Raw genomic sequence first — 24,497 nt, forward strand, 5'->3', positions numbered from 1 at the left:
ACATATCCTGCTACTCCGTTAATGCATTTTAACAGAAAGAAGAAGCCAGTTGCCTTTATACGTGTGCCAACATATCAGTAAGGGTTGATTTTTAAATATCTGAGTATCAGGAGTAGAATCCTGAATGTTCTTAATAGAGTTGGGCCTGTTATCAGGAGGTGGGTAAAAATTGCACTGATGTCGTTGAAAACCAGCTTCAAAAAGCCAATAATTGGTAGAATTGCAAGTTTTGATATACCGTCAACAAGATCAATTTTTCTCGGATGAACATAGAAAGTAACTGAGGAAAATAGGAACCATTTAGCCCCTTGAGCCTGTTCCACCATTCATGAAAACATGGCTGATCTGTGAACTAACCCCATATGCCAGCCTTTGCTCCATATCCATTAATGCCTATGGAAAACAAAAATCTATCAATCTCAGATTTAAAATTTACAATTGACCTAGCGTCAACAGCCATTTGTGGAAGCGAGTTCTAAACTTCTACCAGCCTTTGTATTTGATATATTTTAAAAACTGGCTGAGAATGTAATTTTCTTTTCAAAGCAAGTGCACCTGCAGGTTGTGTTAACTCATCCATAACACAGGCAGTGCAGTGCGATTGTGTCTTGACAAGCTAACTCGTCAATAGCCCACGAGCTGCTAAAAGATAGATTTTAGAAATCTTCATCATAACTACTCTGAAACGTAATGATACTATTAAGATCAAATTCTTTTAGGACGGATTGTGCAGTAGAAAGTCTCCATAAAGGCATTTTTTTCCTATAATGGACTCAGTTGAAAGTATGGTCAAGGTGAAGAAAATTATCATACCAGTTTTTTGCATGACTGAAAAAAGACGTATAAGTCACAAATGCCAAAGACATAAGCGAGTTAAATGGTGTTCCACTTGAGTGAAAGAATGTCTGTAGCATTCTATCAATGATGTAATATTCTATTCATTTCATGGGTGACTTCTTTTATGTTTCATAACGTTCCTTGCAAATCAGAACATTAAGTGACAATTCACTACAGGGAACTATCACATTGGCAGGCAGTGAAATTATCATTTACAGCTGCGATATAACCATTCAATTCACAATAAACCCAGAGTTTTGACAAACTAAATCACTGAATACAACACTTTTCAAAAATTAGTGATTTGATAAATAAAAACAAAAACGAATTTAAGTCATCCTGAATGTAAACCATATAATCTTTCTGTTCCCAATCAAATATAGAACGGCTCTTATCAGAACATGATTACAAGGCAATCATTTAATTTATGTAAAGTCATGATCTATATTAGGCAATCATGAACAATTAACAACCATCATTGAAACATTAAAAAATGAACTCAGAGAACATTCTTAATATCATTCCACTCTGTCTCTTATTATTTATCACATTGCAGAGGGGGGTGAACAGAGGATTATATTACCGTCTAGTGTAGACAATGTTCACATGCACGATGGCATATATTCAGGAGGAGTAACTTTTATAGCATGATAGAAGCATGTTTGCCAAGAGATTATGTACATCAGTATCACAGGGAAATTGAAGATCCAACGTATGAATACAATGCAATTATTCAAAATTGCCCACAAGCTGGAGATTGTTGTCCAACTAGCTGACAATATGAACTATGAGTAAATTCAGAGAATTTATTTAAACTTAACACAGTTATTAGTTTATGCGCTTCTCTCTGTTTCAGACACAAATCACGGTTTTAAACCTGTGGATTATTGCGATTAAATCTTTCTGATATTGCTGAATTTTCTGATATGAAGTACAAGTGTTCGGAAAAGCAAAGTGATCAGAAACTTGACAATTCTGACATACCTTTGTTATACTTGTTGGTTGGTATCTGGACATCACTTAAGCTGACGTTCACTGGCAAATTATTAAAATGTTCATTGGGTTCCAAAATAAATTCCTTCCCAAGTTCCACATAGTTTCCATTTTCGTCTTTTTCATTTATTAAAACAGCATTGAAGTATTCATACTGAAAACAAAGCAAGTTCATTATGATTAATAAATACAATTAAATTCCTGCATAGAAGAAGTGCTTGACTGTAACAAAACAATAGCTTACATTTTGGTTAGCAACGGACATGCACACAGCTCTTAGTACTTCACTTTATAATGTTCTACAGTGTAAAATATTAACCATCTTACATTGTACTTATGTAACAATCTAAGAAAATGATTGCACTGACTAACATTCTGGATATTTTCAAAGGGATATACAGCAGCTCCAGAAATAATCAAGCCATGCAAAATGTTATTAATGTTATATATTACATTATATTCTTGAGATACAATACATGATTGGGAGTAGAGTTTCTGATCATTTTTGTTAGTAATATCAGCATAATTGGGGCGGAATTGACCAAAGTAGTGCAAACCTGCTGCAGCTAGCTACTTAGACCATACCTGGAATGCTGTGAACTATTTTAGTCCCCTTAGCTAAGGAAATATATACTGGCATTGGATGCAGTCCAGGGAAGGTTCACGAGTTTGATCCCGGGTATGGAGGGATTTTCTTATGAGGAGAGGTTGAGTAGGTTGGAACTTCACTCATTGGAGTTCAGAAGAATGAGAGTCAACCTTATTGAGGCATATAGGATTCTCAGAGGCTTGGTAGATGCTGAGTGGTTGTTTCCCCTTGTGGGGGAGTCCAGGAACAGAGGGCATAATCTTAGAGTGAGGGATCACCCATTTGATGCGCGAACTAACTCACGAGGCTAGAGATGCTCGAGGAAATAAAGGCTTTTATTGACTACTACAATAGAGCTACCATATATAATACACGATCCCAGACTGAAGGGTCCCAGACAGAGCAGTGACCTTTATACCTCTCCCAGGAGGCGGAGCCCGACTGGGATGTACCATAATAACTATAATACAGGTAGAACAGCCCAACCCTAACCCCAACAGTAACATGTAGAACAACCCAACCCTAACCCCAACAGCAACATATATACAGACTCATAGTACTGGCCAGACCCTGGCTCAGTACTACCTGGTGGGAACCAACGATGGTTCACCACACCATTAAAGACAGAGGTGGGGAGGAATTTCTTCAGAGGGTGATGAATCTGTGGAATTCTTTACCGCAGAGGGCTGTAGAGGCTGGGTGACTAGGTATATTCAAGGCTGAGATAAATATTTTTTTAAAATCAGTAATGGAATCAAGCATTATGGGGATAAGTGGGGTTGAGAATTATCATATCATATCAGTCATGGTCTCATTGAGTGGAGGAGCAGACTCAATGGGCCGAATAGCCTACTTCTGCTCTAACGCCGTGTGGTCTTATAGACTAAAAGGATTGAAGTATTGTAAATATAATAAGGTACACTCAAAATCACATGCTCATATTCACTGCAATCTTTTATGCTGGTTTAAGATTAAATTTGCCAAATCAGGCCCCAACTACAAAGTGGACAAGCCTTCAGGTCACAATGACAAGACTCCACCAATTGCGCTGGTTTCAGGAAGCTCTTCAAATTGCTCCCATGTTCTTAGGCGTGAGGCAATAGGAGGCTCATTCTTAACAGTTTCTTTCACATCGTATTCTACTGGATTCAGCATTGTCTTTTTAAGACATTTTCAGTGATCTTAAATCAGGTCATTCACAGGTGGATAAATATAAAAGTGCTTATATTTGGTGATAAACGCATTTTCAGCTGTATTAACAAAGCTCCACTAAGTCGGCAGTCTTAAATACATCAAGAAATGCTTTTTAAGAAAATTCTATTTTGCTGTAGGTTGAAGATTTTACTCACGTGATTATGAATTTTAGAAGAACGCTGAACAGTAACCTAACCACCGCAACTTCAAGCACATTTTTGGATATTGAATCCCTACAGTGCAGAAGGAGGCCATTCGGCCCATGGAGCCTGTACTGACTCTCTGACAGAGAGAGGCTCTATCCCTGTAATCCCGCACATTTACCATGGCTAATCCTTCTAACCTACACATCTTGAGACACTAAGGGGCAATTTTACCATGGTCAATCCACCTGACCTGCACATCTTTGGACAGTGGGAGGAAACCAGAGCACCTGGAGGAAATTCACACAAACACGCCGAGAATGTGCAAACTCCACACAGTCAGTCACCGGAGGCTGGAATTGAACCCGGGTTCCTGGAGCTGTGAGGCAGCAGTGCTAAACACTGTGCCACCCTAGGGTCATATCTACTCCAAGCATTTTAAACATTAACTATATATCATTAGCTCTACAATATAAAGTTGTGACTACTAAAAGCTTGACCATAAATAAATATTATCAATTCTATTAAACCACACTGAAGACCAAAGTTCCAAGTGTAAAAAGGTGATGAATTTAATTTTCCTACATTAAATGCCTTCAATTAATTTTTCACTCATGTGCCAACCCATAGTGACATTCTTATAATGAGACTTCCTATTAATCCTACAATGTGCCGGCCACAGTCCCACTGCCTGCACCAAGACAGCAGCCTTGTGACTTTAGCAAAACTTTTGAAAGTCTGTTCTAATTAAGTAACTGGGGGGGGGGAGACAGACGGGGTATTCTCTGAAATCAGGTGGTTGTCTTGTATAGCTAATGCTAAGGTAAGGGATATTTCAAGCCACCTGGAAAGGAACTTAGAAAGGGAGGGTGGGAGGATGAAGCAGTTGTGATCCATGTCAGAACCAGTGACTTTGGAAAGAAGAGGGAAGTGGTTCTGCTGAAGGAGCTATTTCATTTGTTCATGAGATGTAAGTATTGCTGGCAAGGCCAGTATTTATTACCCATCCCTAACTGCCCTTGAAAAGGTGATATACCACCCTTCTGAACCACTGCTGTCCTATCGTACAATTGCACACACAGTTTTGTTAGAAAGGGAGTTCCATAATGTTGACCCATTGATGAAGAAGGAATGGTGACATATTTCCAAGTTGGGATGGTGTGTGATATGGTGTGGAACTTGCAGGTTATGCTGTTCCCGTGCATCTGTTGCTCTTGTCCTTCCAGATGGTAAAGGTGGCAGGTTTGGAAGGTGCTGTTGAAGAAGCTTTGGTGGATTGCTGCGTTGCATTTTGAAAACAATACACACTGCAGCAATGGTGTGCCAAGTCAAGTAATGGGAGCTAAGCACTACATTAAAAGGCTTTGAATAATTATTTAAATGTGCTAGAGGAAATTTTAGTGCAGTCATTGCCATGATCCACTGTTACAGTGTGCGCCAACAATGCAGCACAAAAGCCTCAATTGCAGTGTTAACAAAAACCTATTCCAAGGTTTTCAGAAAGGAGTTAAATCAATCAATAAAATACAAATTAAGCATAGCTTCACAATTCTGCTCACTAATGTAGTGCGATAATAGTATCTATCATCATAATGCTTACGCTAACCAGTAGAGTATAGCCCGCAAAATGGACTGGGCCTCCCACCAGGACTATCGGCAGCTAGCATTCCGTTAGAAAGCTGCCCAAAGTCCATTTGGAAAGGAAAAATGTGTAACAAAAGCGTTCAGTATAGCTGGAAATAATGAATCGGTCCGGGAGCTCCTCCAGCTAATTGCAGATCAAATGACTTCCATGATGTGAATGTCCTCTCTGGGTTCAAGGACTGCTGCATCTCATTTTGTTTTCATTGGAAGTGGATGTGATAGGATGAGTGGAAGCAGCAGTGACGCTATTATTGATCGTCTATAACCCAGTGAAGAAAAGTGCTGCTCACGTGGTGCCTGGCAACTTGAGCGCACTTTCCTTCTGCTTTTCATATATCATCATGTTTCCAAATACCTACTAAGTAAGATTCACTTGCAAATATCACGCCTAAGGAATTCAATTGGAGAATGTATTCCCCACAGGAAGGAGCACGTGTCCACATGAGAACAAAAAAAAAATCAGACGATCATTTATCAAAATATTTCAACCAAAAATGTAATCAGTACCAGGTCATTTCCATTCTTGCACTGTGAAGAGAATTTCAGGCTGACTTGATCTCAGGTAACCTTCATCAGTTGCAGCCACATTACCTTATCCTTGTGCTGCAGCATTCGTCTCAGCTCATGTACTTCCAAAATAGAGTCATCAATTACCAAAGCGACAACCCATCTATCAGTTCAATTAATCAGCAGTGATTAAAAGCCTGGCTATTTTAAGTATGACTCACCTATAAATTTGGACACTTAAGGTGAAAAAGTTTTGCTTTTCCATTTATAAGCTGCAGCCATTACCAAACTAAGGCAGCGAGCCAACAGCACTCAAGAACCACAAAGTGTTAAAAGTGAAGAAGTTGGTCAAACTCCATGAGGTTTGCAGTCAATGACTATAACATTTGTTCAGATTTCACCTTAAGACTATCACCAGACATTTATATTACACTAATTGACTACAATCGTTATTGCTCTAGCACAATGTACAAGAGTTACCCGTGAATTCACGAATTTGGCTACGTTATGCTATAAATGAGAATTGGTGATAAGTACCTACATCGTTCTCGTGCAGCCAATTAAATACAGACATTGACATGAACTGGAAGGCAGTTGCCTGCTATTCTTCTGAGCTGTGTAATGAAATGTGGCACAGCGAGAACAAATCTCAAACCGGAGAAGGAAATAAGGACATAAAATGCAGATAATTGCTAAAACAAAAGTATCTTTACTTAGGGAGGGAGGTGAGCCACAGTTAATTTAATCAAAAATGATGCCATGTCTAAGTAATGCAATGATGCTCCGTCAAACAATTTCCTTGAAAATAGTGTCTCTTTTGAGCTGCATTTCATGCTGGTTTATTAAGCGGACTTTGTAGACACCACAATGATGGCCCCAAGATTAGAAGATGTCTGAACTATGTATGCCAAATAACTGAACCTCTTGATTCATTTGACATTGTCAACTTCTACTTTACCTCCTTATAGGTTGAATTTTGTTACAATCTTGATTGTACGACTTGCGCAGTCACAAATATATGTGAGGTTACCAATCATTGATACTCCTGCCATCATCAGTCAGGTGCACTGGTCTACATAATCCGAGCAAAATGATGTGGAATTTCAGGCTTCTATTAATGAACAATGCCTTTGGCAAGTAGATGACCACAAGATAACATATTGATCATGAAGTTTCGATTAATTATGCCTTTGATTTGTCGATCAAAATCGAATTCATGGTCCTTTACCTGTTTGCTGAGTGCACCCTTTGGGTCGAAACTAAAATAAACTGCACACTGTCTCTCAGCTGACTCCTGGCAAATATACAGGAAAAGAGAAAGGAAGAGGAAGTGAGTTCTGCTGCAAATGTTTACTTTAAAGCAGAGAAGTCTCCACCTGTTTGAGAGAGAAAGGTGACTGCCTTTGTGATGCGCGATTGATTCACACGGGAGGCTAGGACGTACCCGGGAATAAAGGCTTTTATTCACAACAAGATTGGAGCACACTACTTAACAATATTATCCCAGACTAAGGGCTACTAGGAAGTAGCAGTGACCTTTATACTCCTGTAAGAAGGCGGAGCCGAACGGAGTGTACCACATAAACAATAATAACAGGTGGAACACCCAAACCCTAACCCCAACAGTAACAAGAGTAACATATGTACAAGTACCCATAGTGGTAACCATCTATGGTTCACCACACTTTGCAGGTTATATAGAATTCCTGCATATATTCATCCTGTATTATCCTGTGATCGCAGGGGCCCACGTTAACAGAATGTATTCTACAAAGAACTGAATTGTGAAAGTTCTTTTCTGTCATTTTCTTGTTTCAGGTTGCTTTCATATGTTTTCGGAGGCAGAAGTTCCTTCACCACAATCCCTTTATTTACAAGTCTAACAACAGTACACAGCATGCTATCAGTCAGCAGTCTACCTTTGGGAGTGCCAGAGGAACTGGCACTTTCAGTTAAATACAAGGAAAAGACTCCCTGATTGGCCCATCAATTGACTCCTTAATCAGGGAGTTCATATTCCAATAGGTCAACCTCAATGGCCTGATTGAAGTCATTACACTTGCCATATAGAATCTCTGATTAAGGGCAGAGTTTTATTTGGGTATTACGCTTGACACATGGATTAGAGCAATCTGTACTTCTTCTCCAGACATTTCTTAGTGTGATTTTATGCTCTGATAGTCACACATGCTCTGTATTGACCTTCTAAACCATTAAAAAAAATTCTGTACATCTAATGCATTCAAGCTAAGAAGCCAACACAGACAACCCACAGCAAGAGCAGCGAGAAAAGGAACTACAGCCATAATGTCAACCATCACTCCACAGTAGTGGTCTGACTTAGTACATGTTATCAGCTTTTCACCATTTGTTTTGTTTTATGCTGAGTAGTGCTCACTATGCTAGCATATACACAGATTATATTAAGGGGAGGTGGAATGTGGTTGTAATAGCTTTTGTTATTCATCCTTAGGACGTGGTGTTATTGGCTAGACTAACATTTAATTGCCCTTCAGAAGATGTGTGAGCCACCTTCTTGAACTGTTGCCGTCCTTGTGGTTTAGGTTAATGAGGGAGTTCCAGGATTTTGACTCAGCAACAGTGATGGAATGACAATATAGTTCCAATTCAGAATGGCATCTGGCTTGGAGGGAACATGCAGGTGTTCCCATTCATGTGCTGTCTTTGTCCTTTTAGATGGTAAAGAGCATGGGTTTGGAAGACTGTCTTACGAGTTGCTGCAGTGATTTTATAGATGGTTCACACTACTACCACTGTGTGCAGTGATAGAGGCAGTCAAATTTAAGGTGAATGATGTTTTGCCAATCAAGAGGCTGTTTTATCTTGGATGGTCAAGTTTCTTGAGTGTTGCTGCAACTGCCCTTATACAGGTAGGTGGAGAGAGTATTCCATCACACTCCTGACTTGTGCCTCACAGGTAGACAGGATTTGAAGGAATCAGGTGGTGAGATACCCGCTGCAGAATTAACAGCCTCTGATCTGTTCTTGTAGCCACTGTATTTATTTTCTGGTCAATGGTGTTATGGAATGGTTCGGGACTGTTAATGCTTAAAGAAGAAGCAACCAGTAATTAGCCAACAAAAGTACGTCACAGGATTTTGGATGTGAGTTTGGATGAGAAAAGCAATGATTAGCCCGCCAGTGGTGTTGGTGGGTTTTCACATCGTATTTTTAGCAACCATGAAAAATAAATTTTAGCGTGGGATTCACACCGCCTCCACGGTGGGCGGCCTCTGATTCACCTGTCCTGCTGTCTGCTGAGTGCTTCAATCAGTGGGGCGCTCCATTTAAAGGCTGCCCCAGCGCTCCCCAGCCATTTCTTCATGGTCCCAGACAATGAATGGCTGTTAAGAAGTCGGTCCTAAGACTCTTGGCATATTGCTGGATGCAGTGGAGGAGTGTCGCACATCCTATGCCCACACTCAGGGAGGAAACCCTCAAGCAAGGTCACCAATCCCACATGGGAAGCTGTGGCTGCCCTGGTACGTGCCAGCTTCCTGCACGGGAGTACGGCCATCCAGCTCCATAAAAGGATGAATGGTCGCCTTCGTTCTGCCAGGGTACGTCTCTCCTCTCATCACTCTCAACTCACATACTCACACACTCATCACACATCCACAGGGGGCTCACTCACTGCCAGCTCAAGAGAAGCCATTGCTCATCCTCCCAAACATTTCTTCATCTCTCCAGTGGCTCATCACCTCCCTGCTCCTCCTCACCAACCACACATAGAATCTCAACAGTGGAGAATCGTAGAATCATAGAATCCCTACAGCGCAGAAGGAAGCCATTCGGCCCATCGAGTCTGCACCACCACAATCCCACCCACGCCCTATTCCCATAACCCCACGTTTACCCTACTAATCCCCCTGATACTAAGGGGCAATTTAGCACGGCCAATCAACCTAACCCGCACATCTTTGGACTGTGGGAGGAAACCGGAGCACCCGGAGAAAACCCATGCAGACTCGGGGGAAATATACAAACTGCACACAGACAGTCACCTGAGGCCGGAATTGAATTCAGGTCCCTGGCACTGTGAGGCAGCAGTGCTAAACACTGTGCCACCGTGCTGCCCCATCCTTACCATCTGTCCTGGTACGTGGCCTGCTCACACTCTATCTATTTTCATGGAGGACAAGCTGGTTTACAATAAATGGGAGAGATCCCAGACAGGCAGAGGGATATCCATGTTTAAAGTCCTCCCTCAGTTCGAGGAAAGAGCCCTCCAGCCCTCCCTGGTTTGGGAGGAAGGTGACTGCTCCTGCGCTGAAGGTGAGGTGGGCACCAAGGAAATCAAATGAGGACCCAGAACACCAGCATCCATCATGCCAAGCTAACCTGAGTTCTGCCTCTCCTATTGTTATGCCTCTTCCATGCAAACATGACATCCCCCTTTTCTTGCAGGCACATAACGGTCGGAGCCCAGTGCCCCCAGCAAACAGGCACAGGAGTCCACCTCAGATACGCGAGACATTAAATTCTCCAGTACTGAGATCAAAGAGGCATCACAGCTTTCATCCACACTCTTCACTAGCCCAGTGACACACACCTCAGTGGAACTTAGTATCAGAGAGGCCTCAGGGTCACAAATTAGTGAGTACCTCACTCTCTCTCATCCACAGCAGGCAGAAGCAGGGACATCCCTGACTCTCAGAAGACTGCTGGAGGCCAGGAATCTGCTGAGGCCCAGTCAGATAACGAGCCTCTGAACTCGGTCATGCCCCTGGTACTAGAGATCCAAAGGCAAGGTCAGGAACATTGGGAAGGGATGTCTGATACACTCCTTGGAATAGTAAGAAGTCTCACAACACCAGGTTAAAGTCCAATAGCACGAGCTTTCGGAGAACTGCCTCTTCATCAGGTGAGTGGAGGACTTGGCTCACAAACAGGGCATATATAGACATAAACTCAATTACAAGACATCTCCACATCATGATTCCTTGGAATGAAAGGCTTGCATGGAGGAATCCCAACACCTTCTGTCTGAGGAGATTGTGCTGACACTCTGAGGCAGTCAAGTCAACACTGCGAGAGTGGTGGACATGGTGGAGGCCTTGGTACAAGACTCCTGTCCTGCACTGGTGGAGGCACGAACTCCATGGTGCATGACATGTACTCCCATGGCGCAAGACATGCACTACATAGTGCAGGGCATGAATTCCATGATGCAGGCACTTCTCGGCATTCATGACTACCAATGCCCGAAGGTGGCAGAGTTTCCTGAACTCACTCCAGCTGCCCCGATATGCCAAGGTGGGAGCTGGGGCCCTCAACTACCCATAGGATGGAGGAGAAGCTGGTGCGTAGCCCAGAGCCTTCCAGCCAGGAGATTACAAGAGTGTCCAACCCATCCGACTTCCCTCTTCCCATTACCAAATCAGCTCCAACCCCACAGGCCAAGGAGGGTGGCACTGTCACACAGCACTGCCCCAAAAGTAGGCCCGGATCCTTCAGTTCTCAGCTTTCTAGAGGACGCCCGCCAAAGTCATCACTGACAAGGGGATTTGACAGAAAACAGGCTGCCTCCACCTCCGCTGTAGATCCTTGGCATACACCAAGACACAGTGGCAGAATTAGAAAAGTTAAAAAGGTTTAATTGCGCAGCATGGACACCGGTTTTAGGCACTTGTAGATAGTGACACCTATACAAGCCAGCACCCATCGCTGTAAACCTCACATATCGCAACCTCTCCATGGCCTCATAAGATTTCTTCATGCCGTGCCACTGAGATAACTCAGTAATCAGTAATTACTGATAAAGGTAGGAACAGAAGTAGGCCATTCAGCCCCTTGAGCCCATTCTCCCACTCACTTAGATCATGGCTGACATATACCTTAAGTTTCACATTGGTTCTGTAATCCTTAATACCCTTGCCAACATGAACATATCAATTTCAGTTTTAAAATTTTCAGTGGTACTAGTCACATGACTTTTCGAGAAAGAGAGTTCCATATTTGTGTGAGGAACCACCTCCTTGAGTGGCCTAGTTACAATTTTAAGGTTCTGCCTCTTAGTTCCAGACTATCCCCCGCAAGGAAATAGCTTCACTGATTTACTCTATCGACCTTATCTAATCCCCTCATCATTTTAACCACATCAATTATATCACCCTTTAATCTCAAGGGAATACAAGCCACGTGTGTACAATCTTTCCTCATAACTTATCCATTGTATCAAACTGGTGAACCTGCATTACACTCCAAGTGTGGGTGGCTATTAGAAACAGATTGAATGGTTGTGTTTCTCCATGTCATAGGATCTGGCCTTTGTTACTTATAGGGAGTGAATCTGCTGCGTTAATTTTCCAGCACAGCGGGCCAGGAGAATCACGCAGGGGCGTGATTCATGGGATTCCCGCGAGCGTTCGCGCCTTGCTAGCATATCCCAGCGTCGGATTTCCAGCACAGTCTGCTCCAGGCTGTAAATCGACGGGGAGGTGGGGCTAACATTTAAATTATATTTTACATATCATTTAAATGCTATTAGCGGGTCTGGGACTGAATTCTATGGCTCCACTAGCGTCTCCCACGCCACCAGAGTGTTTCACTCCAGCAGGGATTACACTGGCTCCCCACTTTTGGGGAGCTAGCAATCCGACCCTGCTGGAATGAAGAGGGGCAATTGGGGCCCCCAGGGGGTCGGGCAGTGGGGGGGGGATGCCCCCTGGGCATTGACATCCCGGCAGTGCCAGCCTGTGTCTCCTGGCACTGCCCAAGGGGTAATGTGCCCATGCCCAGGGGGCACCTTGGCACTGCCCACCGGGCATATGGGGCAATCAGTGGGTGTGGGGGGGTCCCGCTGCCACTCTACATTAGGATCAATGGGGGAAGAGAGGGAGGCCAGCGATTGGGGTGGGTGGGTCTGCCGGAGGGGGTAGGGAGGGTGGGGCTGGCAGGGGATATTGACACTGCAGCCAGGGGGCTGGAGATCAGGGTGGGCCATGGGGGGGGCGCCAGGAATGGTCAGGGGGGGCCATGATCGGGCTGTTTGGGGGGGGGGGAGGAGGGGCAGCACTGCAGGGGTCCTGGGCCGGCCAGCAATCGAACTGGCCAGCAAACACGTGGGGTGGCTGACAGTTTGGGCCACTGCGCATGCGCAGAGGCTGACTGGTTTCAATCTCTCCAGTGGGAATAGGCCCTGCCCCCTGAAATCTAATGATATTCACACTGGTGGCCTCTGCAGTGCACAGAGTGTGGGAGATTCTAATGTGAACTCCCATTAAAAACAACGTGAATTACTCCAGCTTTCCCACAAATTCAACACTTAGAATTTTTGGGGGAGAATTCCACCCATAAGTTGCATTTTACTTCACCTATTTGGTTCTTTTTGTCCTTATCATCTCAAAGAGACACCCACTCATACCTTTGTTAAAAACAACAGTTTTTCAGTTTGTTATAACATAGTTAACATAGTTATAGATAATCATTAAAACAGAGTACACAAATAATAAAAAGATTGCGCAATTATGATCATTTCAGTATACAAATAATTACAGGATGTTGCAAAATCCAGATTTCCTTAATTTACAGAATAGAAATGAAACATCCACTGCACTCTGCACTTTGTGTCAAAGTCCATCGATCATATGTTCTCAGCTTGACTTCCTGAAATTCTCAATCATCATATACATACTACTATTGATGAGTTTTCGAGAGTAGGGGACTGGGCTGTCTCATGGGATTCAAGAGTTTTCTAGCAAAGTTCAGACAGGGAATCAGGAGTGGGATGGAGTATCCTCCGCCTGCTGGATGAGTGCAACACTAACAGCACTCAAGAAACTCAACACCATCCAGGACAAAGCAGCCCACTTGGTTTTCCCCCCGCCCCATTCACAATCTTAAATTCCTTCTGCCACTGATGCCCAGTTGCAGAAGTGTGTCCCATCTGTAAGGTGAACTGTTGCAATTTGTCAAGGTTCTTTTGACAGTACCTTTCAAATTTACGCCCTCCACAATCTCTAAGAACAAGGGCAGCAAGTGCATGGGACCACCCCGCCTTGCAAATTCCTCTCCAAGCCTCACACCATCAACACTTGGAACTATATCGCCATTCCTTCATCGACACTGCACCAAAATCCTGGAATCCCCCCCTAACAGCATGGTGAGTGTACCTACACCTAATGGTTTGTGGCGGTTCAAGAATGTGGCTCACTACTACATTCTCAAGGGCAATTAGGAATGGGCAACAATGCTGGTCTTGCCAGTGGTACTCACATCCCATGAATGAGTTTGAAAAAACTTAGATTGAATATCCTGACCACTGGCATCAGGGGAAAAGGCAGGAGAATCGGGATGAGAAAAATATCAGCCATGATTGAATGGCGGAGCAAAGTCAATGGGACTAGTGGCCTAATTCTGCTCCTATGTCTTATGGCATTGCATCACTGGTTTAAATGCAGCAGATCAGGTGACTTATCTGAACTCCTGAACCTGATGAAGCCCCAAAAGTACAGATATGCTATATGCTCACACTGACCATAAAGATCTCTAGGATTTTCTTGGCAATAGCACTGGCACCATTGTGTAAGGAACCTGGCAGCCACCTGGTACACTGCCTGGTCCCACTAATATATTGCACTGCGCAGCATGTAAATAAATGACCAGATATTCTGTGTTTTTATTTCTGCTGGTTGTGGGTCATGGAAGGACATGGAAGAACACCCCCACTCTTCTTCAAAATTGTGTAATGGGATCTTTTATATTTACCTGAGAAGGACAAAAGGAGCCCTGGTTTACCGTCTTAACCAAAATATGGCATCTCCGGCGGTGCAGCACTCCTTCAGCACAGTACTTGAGAACCAGTCTAAATCTTGAGCTCGAGTCTCTGGAGTGAAGCTTAAACCCGTGACCTTCTGAGCCAATGGCAAGAGTGCTAATATTGAGCCAAGGCTGTCACCGAAGGAGAGGATTGTGTTAAGGTGGAACGGTATTGTTTGCAGATTGACACAATTCAAACAAGTCGTCTAGCTCAGGAGTCAGGCCAGCAAACTGACTGCAGACCAAACTGCACTTCCTCGTTAGGATAGTGGTTAGTGTCACACGGGAGACCGGGGTTCAATTCCCCGACAAGAAGCTGCAAAAATACCTGACTGTGTCCGGAGAAGGAATCTTTGCTTTGATCTTTCAAATACATGAATAGGATGGGGATAGAGGGATATGGCCCCCGGGAGGGTAGGGGGTTTTAGTTCAGAGGGGCAGCATGGTCGGTGCAGGCTTGGAGAGCCGAAGGGTCTGTTCCTATGCTGTAGTTTTCTTTGTTCTTTGAAACAAAGGCAAGAGGTGTAAAACCATCTCTGGGATGTATTCTGATACTGTGGGTGGGGGTTTCCGACTGCGCTCACCCTAAAACCAGAAAATCCTGCCCGAGCTCAACGGACCTTTGCATGGTTCTCTCCCCCCCCCCCCCCCCCCCCCACCCCCGGCCGCCCGCTACGATCCCCGTGGCAGGTGGGATGGAGAAACTCTCCCAACATATATTCTTTGTTCCGAATGGAATGTAACTGCCATCCTCTGAACTAACTGCAAGCAGTTTAAATATAAATTTGAATCCAAAAGAAATAACGTCTACAAAAAAATTGAAACTGTCCCCGACATTAAAATTCTTAAAAGTATTTAAAATCCATTGGTGCAGATCCATGGTTGAAAACTAAATGAAAGCTGACAGCTTAACTTGAATCTATGAGCTCTGCTTTGCAGTATGTAAGTACTAGTCCGGGATCAGTACCGACATTATAAGCAGTCACAAAATTGCATTCTTTACTGATTTTGATATTAGTAATTGTTTTACTTATTTCCCAGATTGCGTGATATAACCCTGCCTGTTTTTTTTTTGTTTCTGGCTTCTGTATTTCATGTTCAGGTACACCTTTTATTCCATCTTCTCTCCTTCACTCTAATTTCCCTCAAGTTCCTCGGCTGCTACCCTTGCCTCTGTGCTTCTGTGTGCTCCTTGTTTGTGGCTCTTGTATCCAGCTTGTTTCCTTTTGCCCCCAGGCTTATGACAATTACTCTCTTTGTATGCTTCTTGTTTCAATTTTATTTTGTTAGCCTCGGCCTTGTCTCACTCGCCGCTGCTCCCACAGCCCAGTGATGAAATGGGGATTTCAAAAAATAAATGACAGTGGAGTATTTGAGGAAAATAATGAGCTGGAAGTCATGAAAATATCATGCTATTATTTTCAGGCGTGCAGCCACTCAACGGCGCACTTAGCGCTGGCGTGGCTGCATGTTAGAATTGCAGGCACGGTGATGTTTGTACAATCCCTGCATCGGAATAAATGAAGCCTGGGTTAATCATACATCTCTATTCCTGCATCCATTTTAAGGGGCTATCCAATTTTGCCACTTTTGTTTTAACGTCTGATGTAAAATCATATCCAATCATATAATGATCACTAGAAAAAGATATGTTCTCTGACAGCTAGGTTAGTGATCAGTTCTGGTTAAACCATTCAATATAGCATTTGCTCTATAACAATCTTCATCATATTTATTAAGTAACAGCCACTTATTACGTCCATTATATTGCCTGTACTTTCATTTGTCTCTCCCAGCTGTCATTGGTCTGTCCATTTCACTTCTGAACAATCAGTATACTTGTCAGTGCAAAGATTCTAGCAATAAAATTTGATGTACTAGGAGTGCTACTAATATTATTGCACTGACATTTTTGCTACTAATAGAAAACTTGTCAGGAAAGCCTAAAGGTTTAAATGGAGAATAATGGATACCAGGAAGTGATTACATGCTAGCAATTTAATGGAAGTCTTTCAAATGCCATCAAAGTACCAAGGGGCAAATTCGAAGCAGTTTATAAATGTCATCTGGATTCAGAAATTAGATTGCAGTCATTGAATTGCTTCTCAATATCTGTTATCATTTATAAGGGATAATTTTCTTTACACTCCTGGCAGCAACAGAAGTTTTGGCTGCACACAACATACTGGGGGTAGAAATTGGTACGTGTTGCGCCTGTTGTTCGGGTGTTAGGCGATCACAAAGAATACCACTTCAGCAGTAGGACTGACCACACCCAATCTGTACGAGTGTGGGGACACAGTCAAATTCTCAGGGCCCTTTCAGTATGCGAGTTACGGCTCTAACGCCTGCTGGAGGACCACGTCAGGAAATGCATTCCAGATTCTACAGCAGCCTGTGCAGAGGTCACCTTGGGACACTAACCCACACATCTTTGGACTGTGGGAGGAGACCAAGGACCCAGAGGAAACCCACGCAGATACGGGGAGAATGTGCAACCTCCATACATGTGCATGAATGTGCACACTCCACCTGAGGCTGGAATTGAAGCCGGGTCCCTGGCACTGTGAGGTAGCAGTGCTAACCACCGTGCCAACATGCCCACATTCTCACCACTCTGAGTAAAGGAGCTTCTCCTGAATTCCTTTTTGCATTTATCAGTGACTATCTTCTACATATGGCCCCTGGCTTTTGAATTGCAACTCCTACAAAACTCTATGCCCTGTCTCCTATCTACTATTAAACTCCTATATAATCCCTATGCTCATCCACCTTCATCAGTTCCATATCCTGTATTAGATCAATTTTAAAATCCTTGTCCTTGGTTGGAATTTTGCATTCCCTGAGATTGTGTTGGGAGGTTGTTGTGTGCCTATTCAGTCATTACATTCTCACCTCAATCTGCATTGTTCATCTAAGATGTGGAGATGCCGGCGTTGGACTGGGGTAAACACAGTCAGAAGGACTCACCTGAAGAAGGGGCTTAAGGCTCCGAAAGCTTGGGTGGCTTTTGCTACCAAATAAACCTGTTGGACTTTAACCTGGTGTTGTTAAACTTCTTACTTTGTTCATCTAAGCCAGTGGTTCCCAAATTTCTTTCACTCGGCCGCGCTTTCGGAATAAAAATTTGCTCGCGCCACACCAAATTTTTTATTGATAAGAAATACATTCAAAAACAAAAAAAAAGCAACTCCTAGCAGTGCTTGATTCATAACATAGAACACAACTACTTTATAATATGATCATGGGACATCCAGAAAGTATAAAACAATGCTTGTTTAAACCATGTTTAAATGTTTCTTTGATTGTCCTTGAATCTTCCCGCCACACTTGCCATCCTCTCTCGCCGTACCAGTGTGGCGCGCCGCACACTTTGGGAACCACTGATCTAAGCATACAATTCATTTACCAAAGCATGATTTATGTGAATTAGAAGTTTGAGCTGCTAGTTAGTTACTGAAAGAGTGTTGGGGGGGCGGGGTGCGATCATAACAAAAAAAACAGTTTCTCACCAGCATTGCCCCAGTCTACTCAGTCTCTCCTCATAAGCCAATCCTTATCTGAACCTGAAAATGTCTACCATCCTTCCCACCTAAACCAATGGTTTGAATTAGATAGCTACTGTATCACCAAAAGTGATCATATAGTACGTAAAATTGTGATACATCAGTCAATCTTCCCCACTGCTCCAAATAATGTTCTCCTGATCTCATCATTAGCTCATATCCGTTCATCAATCCAATGTCTAGAGTAAACCATTAAACAATCATTCAGTCTGATGCATCCTAAAAGGCCTGATACTCAACAAAGTCCAAAGTACATGTCAAAAGAGTTGAAAGACGAATAATTTATAAGTACTGCAGATAGAAGTGAAACAGGAGGACTTGCAAATCACATAATCCCAGAGCTGCACCACGATCATTTCTATAATGTGGTTATTACATTTATTGTATGTTATTATTTTTATTGCAGGTGTCAATTATATTTATCATATATGAATTTATTGTATTGATGCTGTCATGGTGAAAACCAGAGATTTCATCCATCAATTAATAATCTAAATGTCTAATAATCTAATTGTCAATATTGTCTTTGTATTATTAATCGGTTCCTTTATTCAAACTATTTTGTCATTTTTATTGAAAATTTATGAAATGTTGCAATTTGTAAGCCAGCAAAGTTTCACGCAGGTCATTGTTTTTGTTTGTGAGTCAATACTGAATGGCTGTAGTGGGCCACATACTTCCTCATTAGTGGACAAAAAGATGTTTGAACAAATTTAAGGAATAATTTTAATTTCAACTGGTGAGAATCAACAGAGAAATAGGCCTGAATTTCCATCCTGGTAGCAGGGAGCACGAGTCAGGAAAATTCCCAGCTCGGCCCGAACACCTTGGGAGAAAGTGCCAGCGAAGACAAATCTTCATTGTCCAGGGGGCGGTTGCAGGCTGCAGTGGGGTTAGCCAACACAAGGAGAAGTTCAGAGGTAGCCACAGAGGCTGCCGGAAGGGGACAGTTTAAAAGGCTGGCCTTGCTGCTGTGGAACTTCATCCAGGTTAAAACAAAACACAAAGACCCTCCAGCTCGCATACCTCACATCCCTGCAACATCCACACACTTCCCATGCCCCATACATCCCACCGATGCCCCCAGGCCAGACCGCAACAACCTCTCATGCACACTATGCTAGGGTAAGACCCCCCACCAAATGCCTATGGCCCCTCATGCTCCCTATGTCAAGCTATGGCATGCCTCTCACCCCTTCCCCCATGGCCTGTCTTGTACCTCTGTGCCATGCTATGGAATTCCATCCCTTCTCCATGGCCCCTCATTTTCCCTACACCAGCTATGGCACTTCAATGCCTGTTGACCCACTACATACTGTATAAAACCAATGTATTTATACAGATAGTAGGATGTGTAAAAAAAATGCTTTAAAAAGTCATTCATTCATTACTTTCCACTATGCTGAAAAATCCTTTCACTACAAGGCAATAAAATGCCAATCATCCAGACCTTTTAAGTATCAATAACTGTAGCCTCAACATTGTGTAAATCAACATAGTGAAGTTAATCCTGGATTCAGAGAACCTGAGCTTTCGAACAGGCAATGTTTTCCCTGGTGTTTCAACAAGAATAATGGAATTGACTGAGGGCCCATAATTCCATTACTCTTGTTGAAGCAGCTGCACACCAGAAAAAAACATTGCTTGATTGATAGATGTGGCTCTGATCTCTGCCATCAATTTCACAATGTTTATTTACACAAGGTTAAGCGGTTTCAAGGTTTTGTAGTTTATGTTGGTGATACATTAAAGATCTGGATGATTGACATTTTTATTGCCTTGTAGAGAAATTACTTGTTTTAAACATATGAACAATAATGAATAAATGATTGTTTTTAAAGCTTTCTTTACATGCCCTACTGCCATTAGGGGGTTCATTGATTCTATATCTTGTATAATAAGTGAATGGATATGGATATGCAATAGCTTGGTATAGGGGGCTTGAGGGGTCATGAAGTTTGGGTGGGGGAGGGGGCCTTACCTTGGGATAGGAGGAATTTGGAGCTCACCTTTTAAAAGGTCCCGTCATACCGACTATGGTTCATGACTCCTCTGAGATACCGTGGACCACGAGTCTTTGGAAATCGTGGAGGAGTAGGACTTGCCTATCTCCCCATTTGAGCCAGCCAGGTTGAGAATGTCGAGTGCAGATTTCTGACAGGGACTAGCCCGCACCTTTTAAAGGCACTCCTGAAAATCAGGCAGCCAGGGAATGGCTTCAGGAATCCTGGAATCAGAACCCACCCACCATTTTTGAAGAGTTTCCAAGTCATCCCAAACTCAATGAAATTTCAGCCCATCAGATTTGAAAATAAGGTATAAATTTGGCATTGGCCTAAAGCAGAGTTGAACCAATCTTGTATTTAGGTTTCTTTTAAATGCCCAGTGCAAACGATGGGTACGAAATGGGTACTTTGCTGTAGTTCATCAGGTCTGGGAGGGCAAGGAATCAGCCAGCTACCAGTGAGCCAGCTGGCCAGTTCTAACTGGTAGGAGAGTTGGCTGTCCCAGGGAGCCCTCAATCAGACTGACAGCAGGCCCAGGAGGTGCAAACCAACAATTACATGTTTCCTTGACCCTTTGTTGAGCTGTTTCCAGTTAGTTAATTAGGCCACTCACAGCTTACACAATGCCTATTTTTATTTCAAATTTGCTATCAAGTCCAACAGTCAGTGTGCAATTCAATTTACATATTTAAGAAGCCTTGCACTTTCTCGGGAGAGGCAACTCACCTGAACATTGCACCAGTTTGGTTTGGTGAGAAAGTAGCAGTTGTGATTCGAAAATTCTTTCCACTGTATCTAAAATATATTTTAAAATATGCTTTAATTTGTAATTCCATAATGATAAATATTGCTTTCAGATCGCCACTAAGCATTGATGCTTGTTTGGAGGGCTGGTGCAGACACAGTGGGCCAAATGGCCTCCTTCTGCGCTGTAACAGTTCTGTGATTCTGTGATCATTGCTGGATTCTGATTCAAGGACCACAGGCAGCAAAAAGATTTTGAATGTTAAATAAGCTACCCAGCACTTAAATGTACTGCTTGAAAAGCTTACTCTGTTTCATTCTCTACAGATGTGGGGAGGCGATGGTCTGGTGGTATTATCGCTCGACTATTAATCCAGAAACCCAAATAATGTTCTGGGGACCTGGGTCCAAATCCTGCCACGGCAGATGGTGAAATTTGAATTCAATAAAAAAAATTATCTGGAATTAAGAGTCTACTGATGACCATGAAAGCATTGTCGATTGTCGGAAAAATCCATCTGGTTCACTAATGTCCTTTAGGGAAGGAAATCTGCCTTACCTGGTCCTTACCTGGTCTGGCCTACATATGACTCCAGAGCCACAGCAATGTGGTTGACTCTTAATTGCCCTCTGAAATGGCCTCTCAGTTGTAACAATCATGACTGAAGCAGTCCATGTTCAAATGCAACAAGATCTGGACAATATCCATGCTTGGGCTGACAAGTGACAAATAACATTCGCTCCACACAAATGCCAGGCAATGACCATCATCAATCAGAGACACTCTAACCTCTGCCCCTTAACATTCAATGGTGTTACCATCACTGAATCCCCCACTGTCAACATCCTTGGGGTTACCATTGACCAGAAACTGAATTGGACTCATCACATAAACACAGTGGCTACAAGAGCAGGTCAGAGGCTCGGAATACTGCGGCTAGTAACTCACCTCATGACTCCCCAGAGCCTATCCATCATCTACTAGGCACAAGTCAGGAGTGTGATGGAATACTCATTTGCCTGGATGGGTGCAGCTCCAACAACACTCAAGAAGCTTGACATCATCCAGGACAAAGCAGCCCGCTTGATTGGCATCACATCAACTAACATCCACTCCCTCCACCACCGACGCTCAGTAGCAGCAGTGTGTACTATCTACAAGATGCACTGCAGCAATTCACCAAAGATCCTTAGACAGCATCTTCCAAACCCATGACCCATTCCAGAAGGACAAAGGCAGCAGACAAATGGGAACACCACCACCTGCAAGTTCCCCTCCAAGCCACCCACCATCCTGACTTGGAAATATATTGTTGTTCTTTCGCAATCGCTGGGTCAAAATCCTGGAATTCCCTCCCTAACGGCATTGTGGGTCAACCCACAGAACATGGACTGCAGCGATTCAAGAAGGCAGCTCACCACCACCTTCTCAAGGGCAACTAGGGATGGGCAATAAACACTGGCCAGCCCGTGTCCCACGAATGAATAAAAAAAAAGATGCTGCCTGACCTTCCGAATGTTTCAAACATTTTCTGTTTTCTATTTTCAAATATAAATGTGCGCCGTACATCATTCTCACCCTTCCAACAGTTTCAGATAAGACACCTGAAAATTCCTCAAGGGAATGATCCTAAGGCTTAGATTGCTGACTATGTAGAAGGCTGCTGAACACTAAAGGACTTCAATTTAATCTTATCAAGAAGGTCAGCATTTGATGTGACCCGCCAGCAGCGAGAAAAAAATCAAAGCCCGCTCTCTCATAACAATACCGAGGGCATGTTTTCTTACCAGACAGTAAACAGACATTTACATAAGGAACACAATGACATTCCGCACAGAACAAGAAATAGGTCAGTATAATTCAGAGAGTGCATTTGTAGACAATAATCTAACAGCATTTTATAATTACTTCTCCCCTCTCTATTACAGTTCATTTGGTTCCTTCAATACTCCAGCAATCAATGTTGTGCTGCTTCTGCTGCCTTATCAGTGCATACACTACAAACCTTTTAATATTTCTTAAAACTCTTCACTGGCTTTACATTCAATGCATTCTACTTGCAAAAGGAAATAAGAAATATTATCAGTTTTTCTGAGGAAAATGCTTTATATTAATTAATTTCTATATTTAACTGTACATTCTAGACATTTTCTCCATGTTATATCACTGATGCATCAAAGCATATTATTCTGTAAGAAAGGAGCATTTAACCCCGAGTCATTTTGACTGCATTCATTTTGTCAAAAAGCTGCAAAATAGTAAGGCACAAAACTTTGACTGGACAAGGCGAGGAAATTAATTCAATGCTTGTAGTTTTAAAGCACAATATGCTATTCCAGTGGCTAATACCATTTTTAATCCTTTGATTATCTTAGTGCACCATTTAATGAATTACCTTCATTTATTACCAGAGGGGTCACTTAAACTTAACTGTAAAAAAACTCAACATTAACCGCAAGTATTTTACAACTCCGGTTTAAAAATAATGATGCAAATAAGCAGAACAGTAAAATATTCTCCCACATTTCAAGAATGAATTTTAAGATCCTTCAGAGCTTTTAACTAAACTGTTAATTGAAGCTGGGACAGGATTTGACTGACATTTCTGAATCACTCTTTCTGCAAATACTTTTCACCAGAATGCTCAAAACTCTACAGTTCAATTAAAATACAATTGGATCAAAAGTTAAAAGTGCATTTATATTACAGCACCTTTTTATCACCGCACAGAAACTCATTAAATGTTCTGATGATATGTGGTATTTTTCTATAAATAAGAAAATGCTAATGTGGTCCAGATGTGCAAAGACCCTGACTTCCAACCAGAAATTTAAGTCCTACAGTTGGGTGAGTTTCATTAATTTTCAGCTGGGCCACAAGATAAAGTACTTAGCAGGAGCTGGGGAAAAAAAATGGTCTTATTCAATTTGTTCTGCTTGAATCATGCTGTCTGCTGACCAGTTCTAATGCAGCTTCTATGGCAGTGGTGGAGAAGTGTGTAATGCTGACTATAGAGAAACCATTCAATACCGTAAAATAAAGCCTAATATTCCCTTTTTAATAAATCAGAGAGAGCTGGTTTTCAGCATAAATAATGAATCAATAGAAAATATTGGGAACATATTGGCGGTGGGGGGTGGGGGGCGGGGAGCAATCTTACCATTTTGCCCTGTCGGCCAATGGGTGGGGCAAACTGGTAAGAAGGAGAATTCTGCGCCCAATTTCTTGCCTCTCATGATATTACCGGCACCGGATATTTGGCGAGGCTGATTGTAATATTTAAATACAATGATAAATAGCGTTTAAATATTACAAGTGAGCCTGGGATGGAGTCATGTGGGTTTACTTGCCTCTGTGGCCTCACCAGTGGAGGTTCTCTCTGGCGGGGATCACGTATGGTTCCCATTAACAGGGACCAGGACGTGATAGCCTGGCTGGTAGAACCAGAAGTCATTGAGGCTCCCCCCAGGAGGCTGGGGGCAGAGGGGGGAT

At 42.8% G+C, this 24,497-nt stretch overlaps 1 protein-coding gene across 1 annotated transcript in view; it reads right to left on the reverse strand.

Annotated features, from left to right (window-relative positions):
- Positions 1-24,497, reverse strand: part of cacna2d3a (calcium channel, voltage-dependent, alpha 2/delta subunit 3a) — an 838,535-nt gene that overhangs the window by 497,389 nt on the left and 316,649 nt on the right. The window contains exon 5 of the mRNA XM_078210160.1: positions 1,822-1,984. Within this exon, the coding sequence (XP_078066286.1) occupies positions 1,822-1,984 (163 nt within the window). The remainder of the gene's footprint in view (positions 1-1,821; positions 1,985-24,497) is intronic.

Source organism: Mustelus asterias, chromosome 3, assembly GCF_964213995.1.
Source record: "Mustelus asterias chromosome 3, sMusAst1.hap1.1, whole genome shotgun sequence".
Classification (NCBI taxonomy): domain Eukaryota; kingdom Metazoa; phylum Chordata; class Chondrichthyes; order Carcharhiniformes; family Triakidae; genus Mustelus; species Mustelus asterias.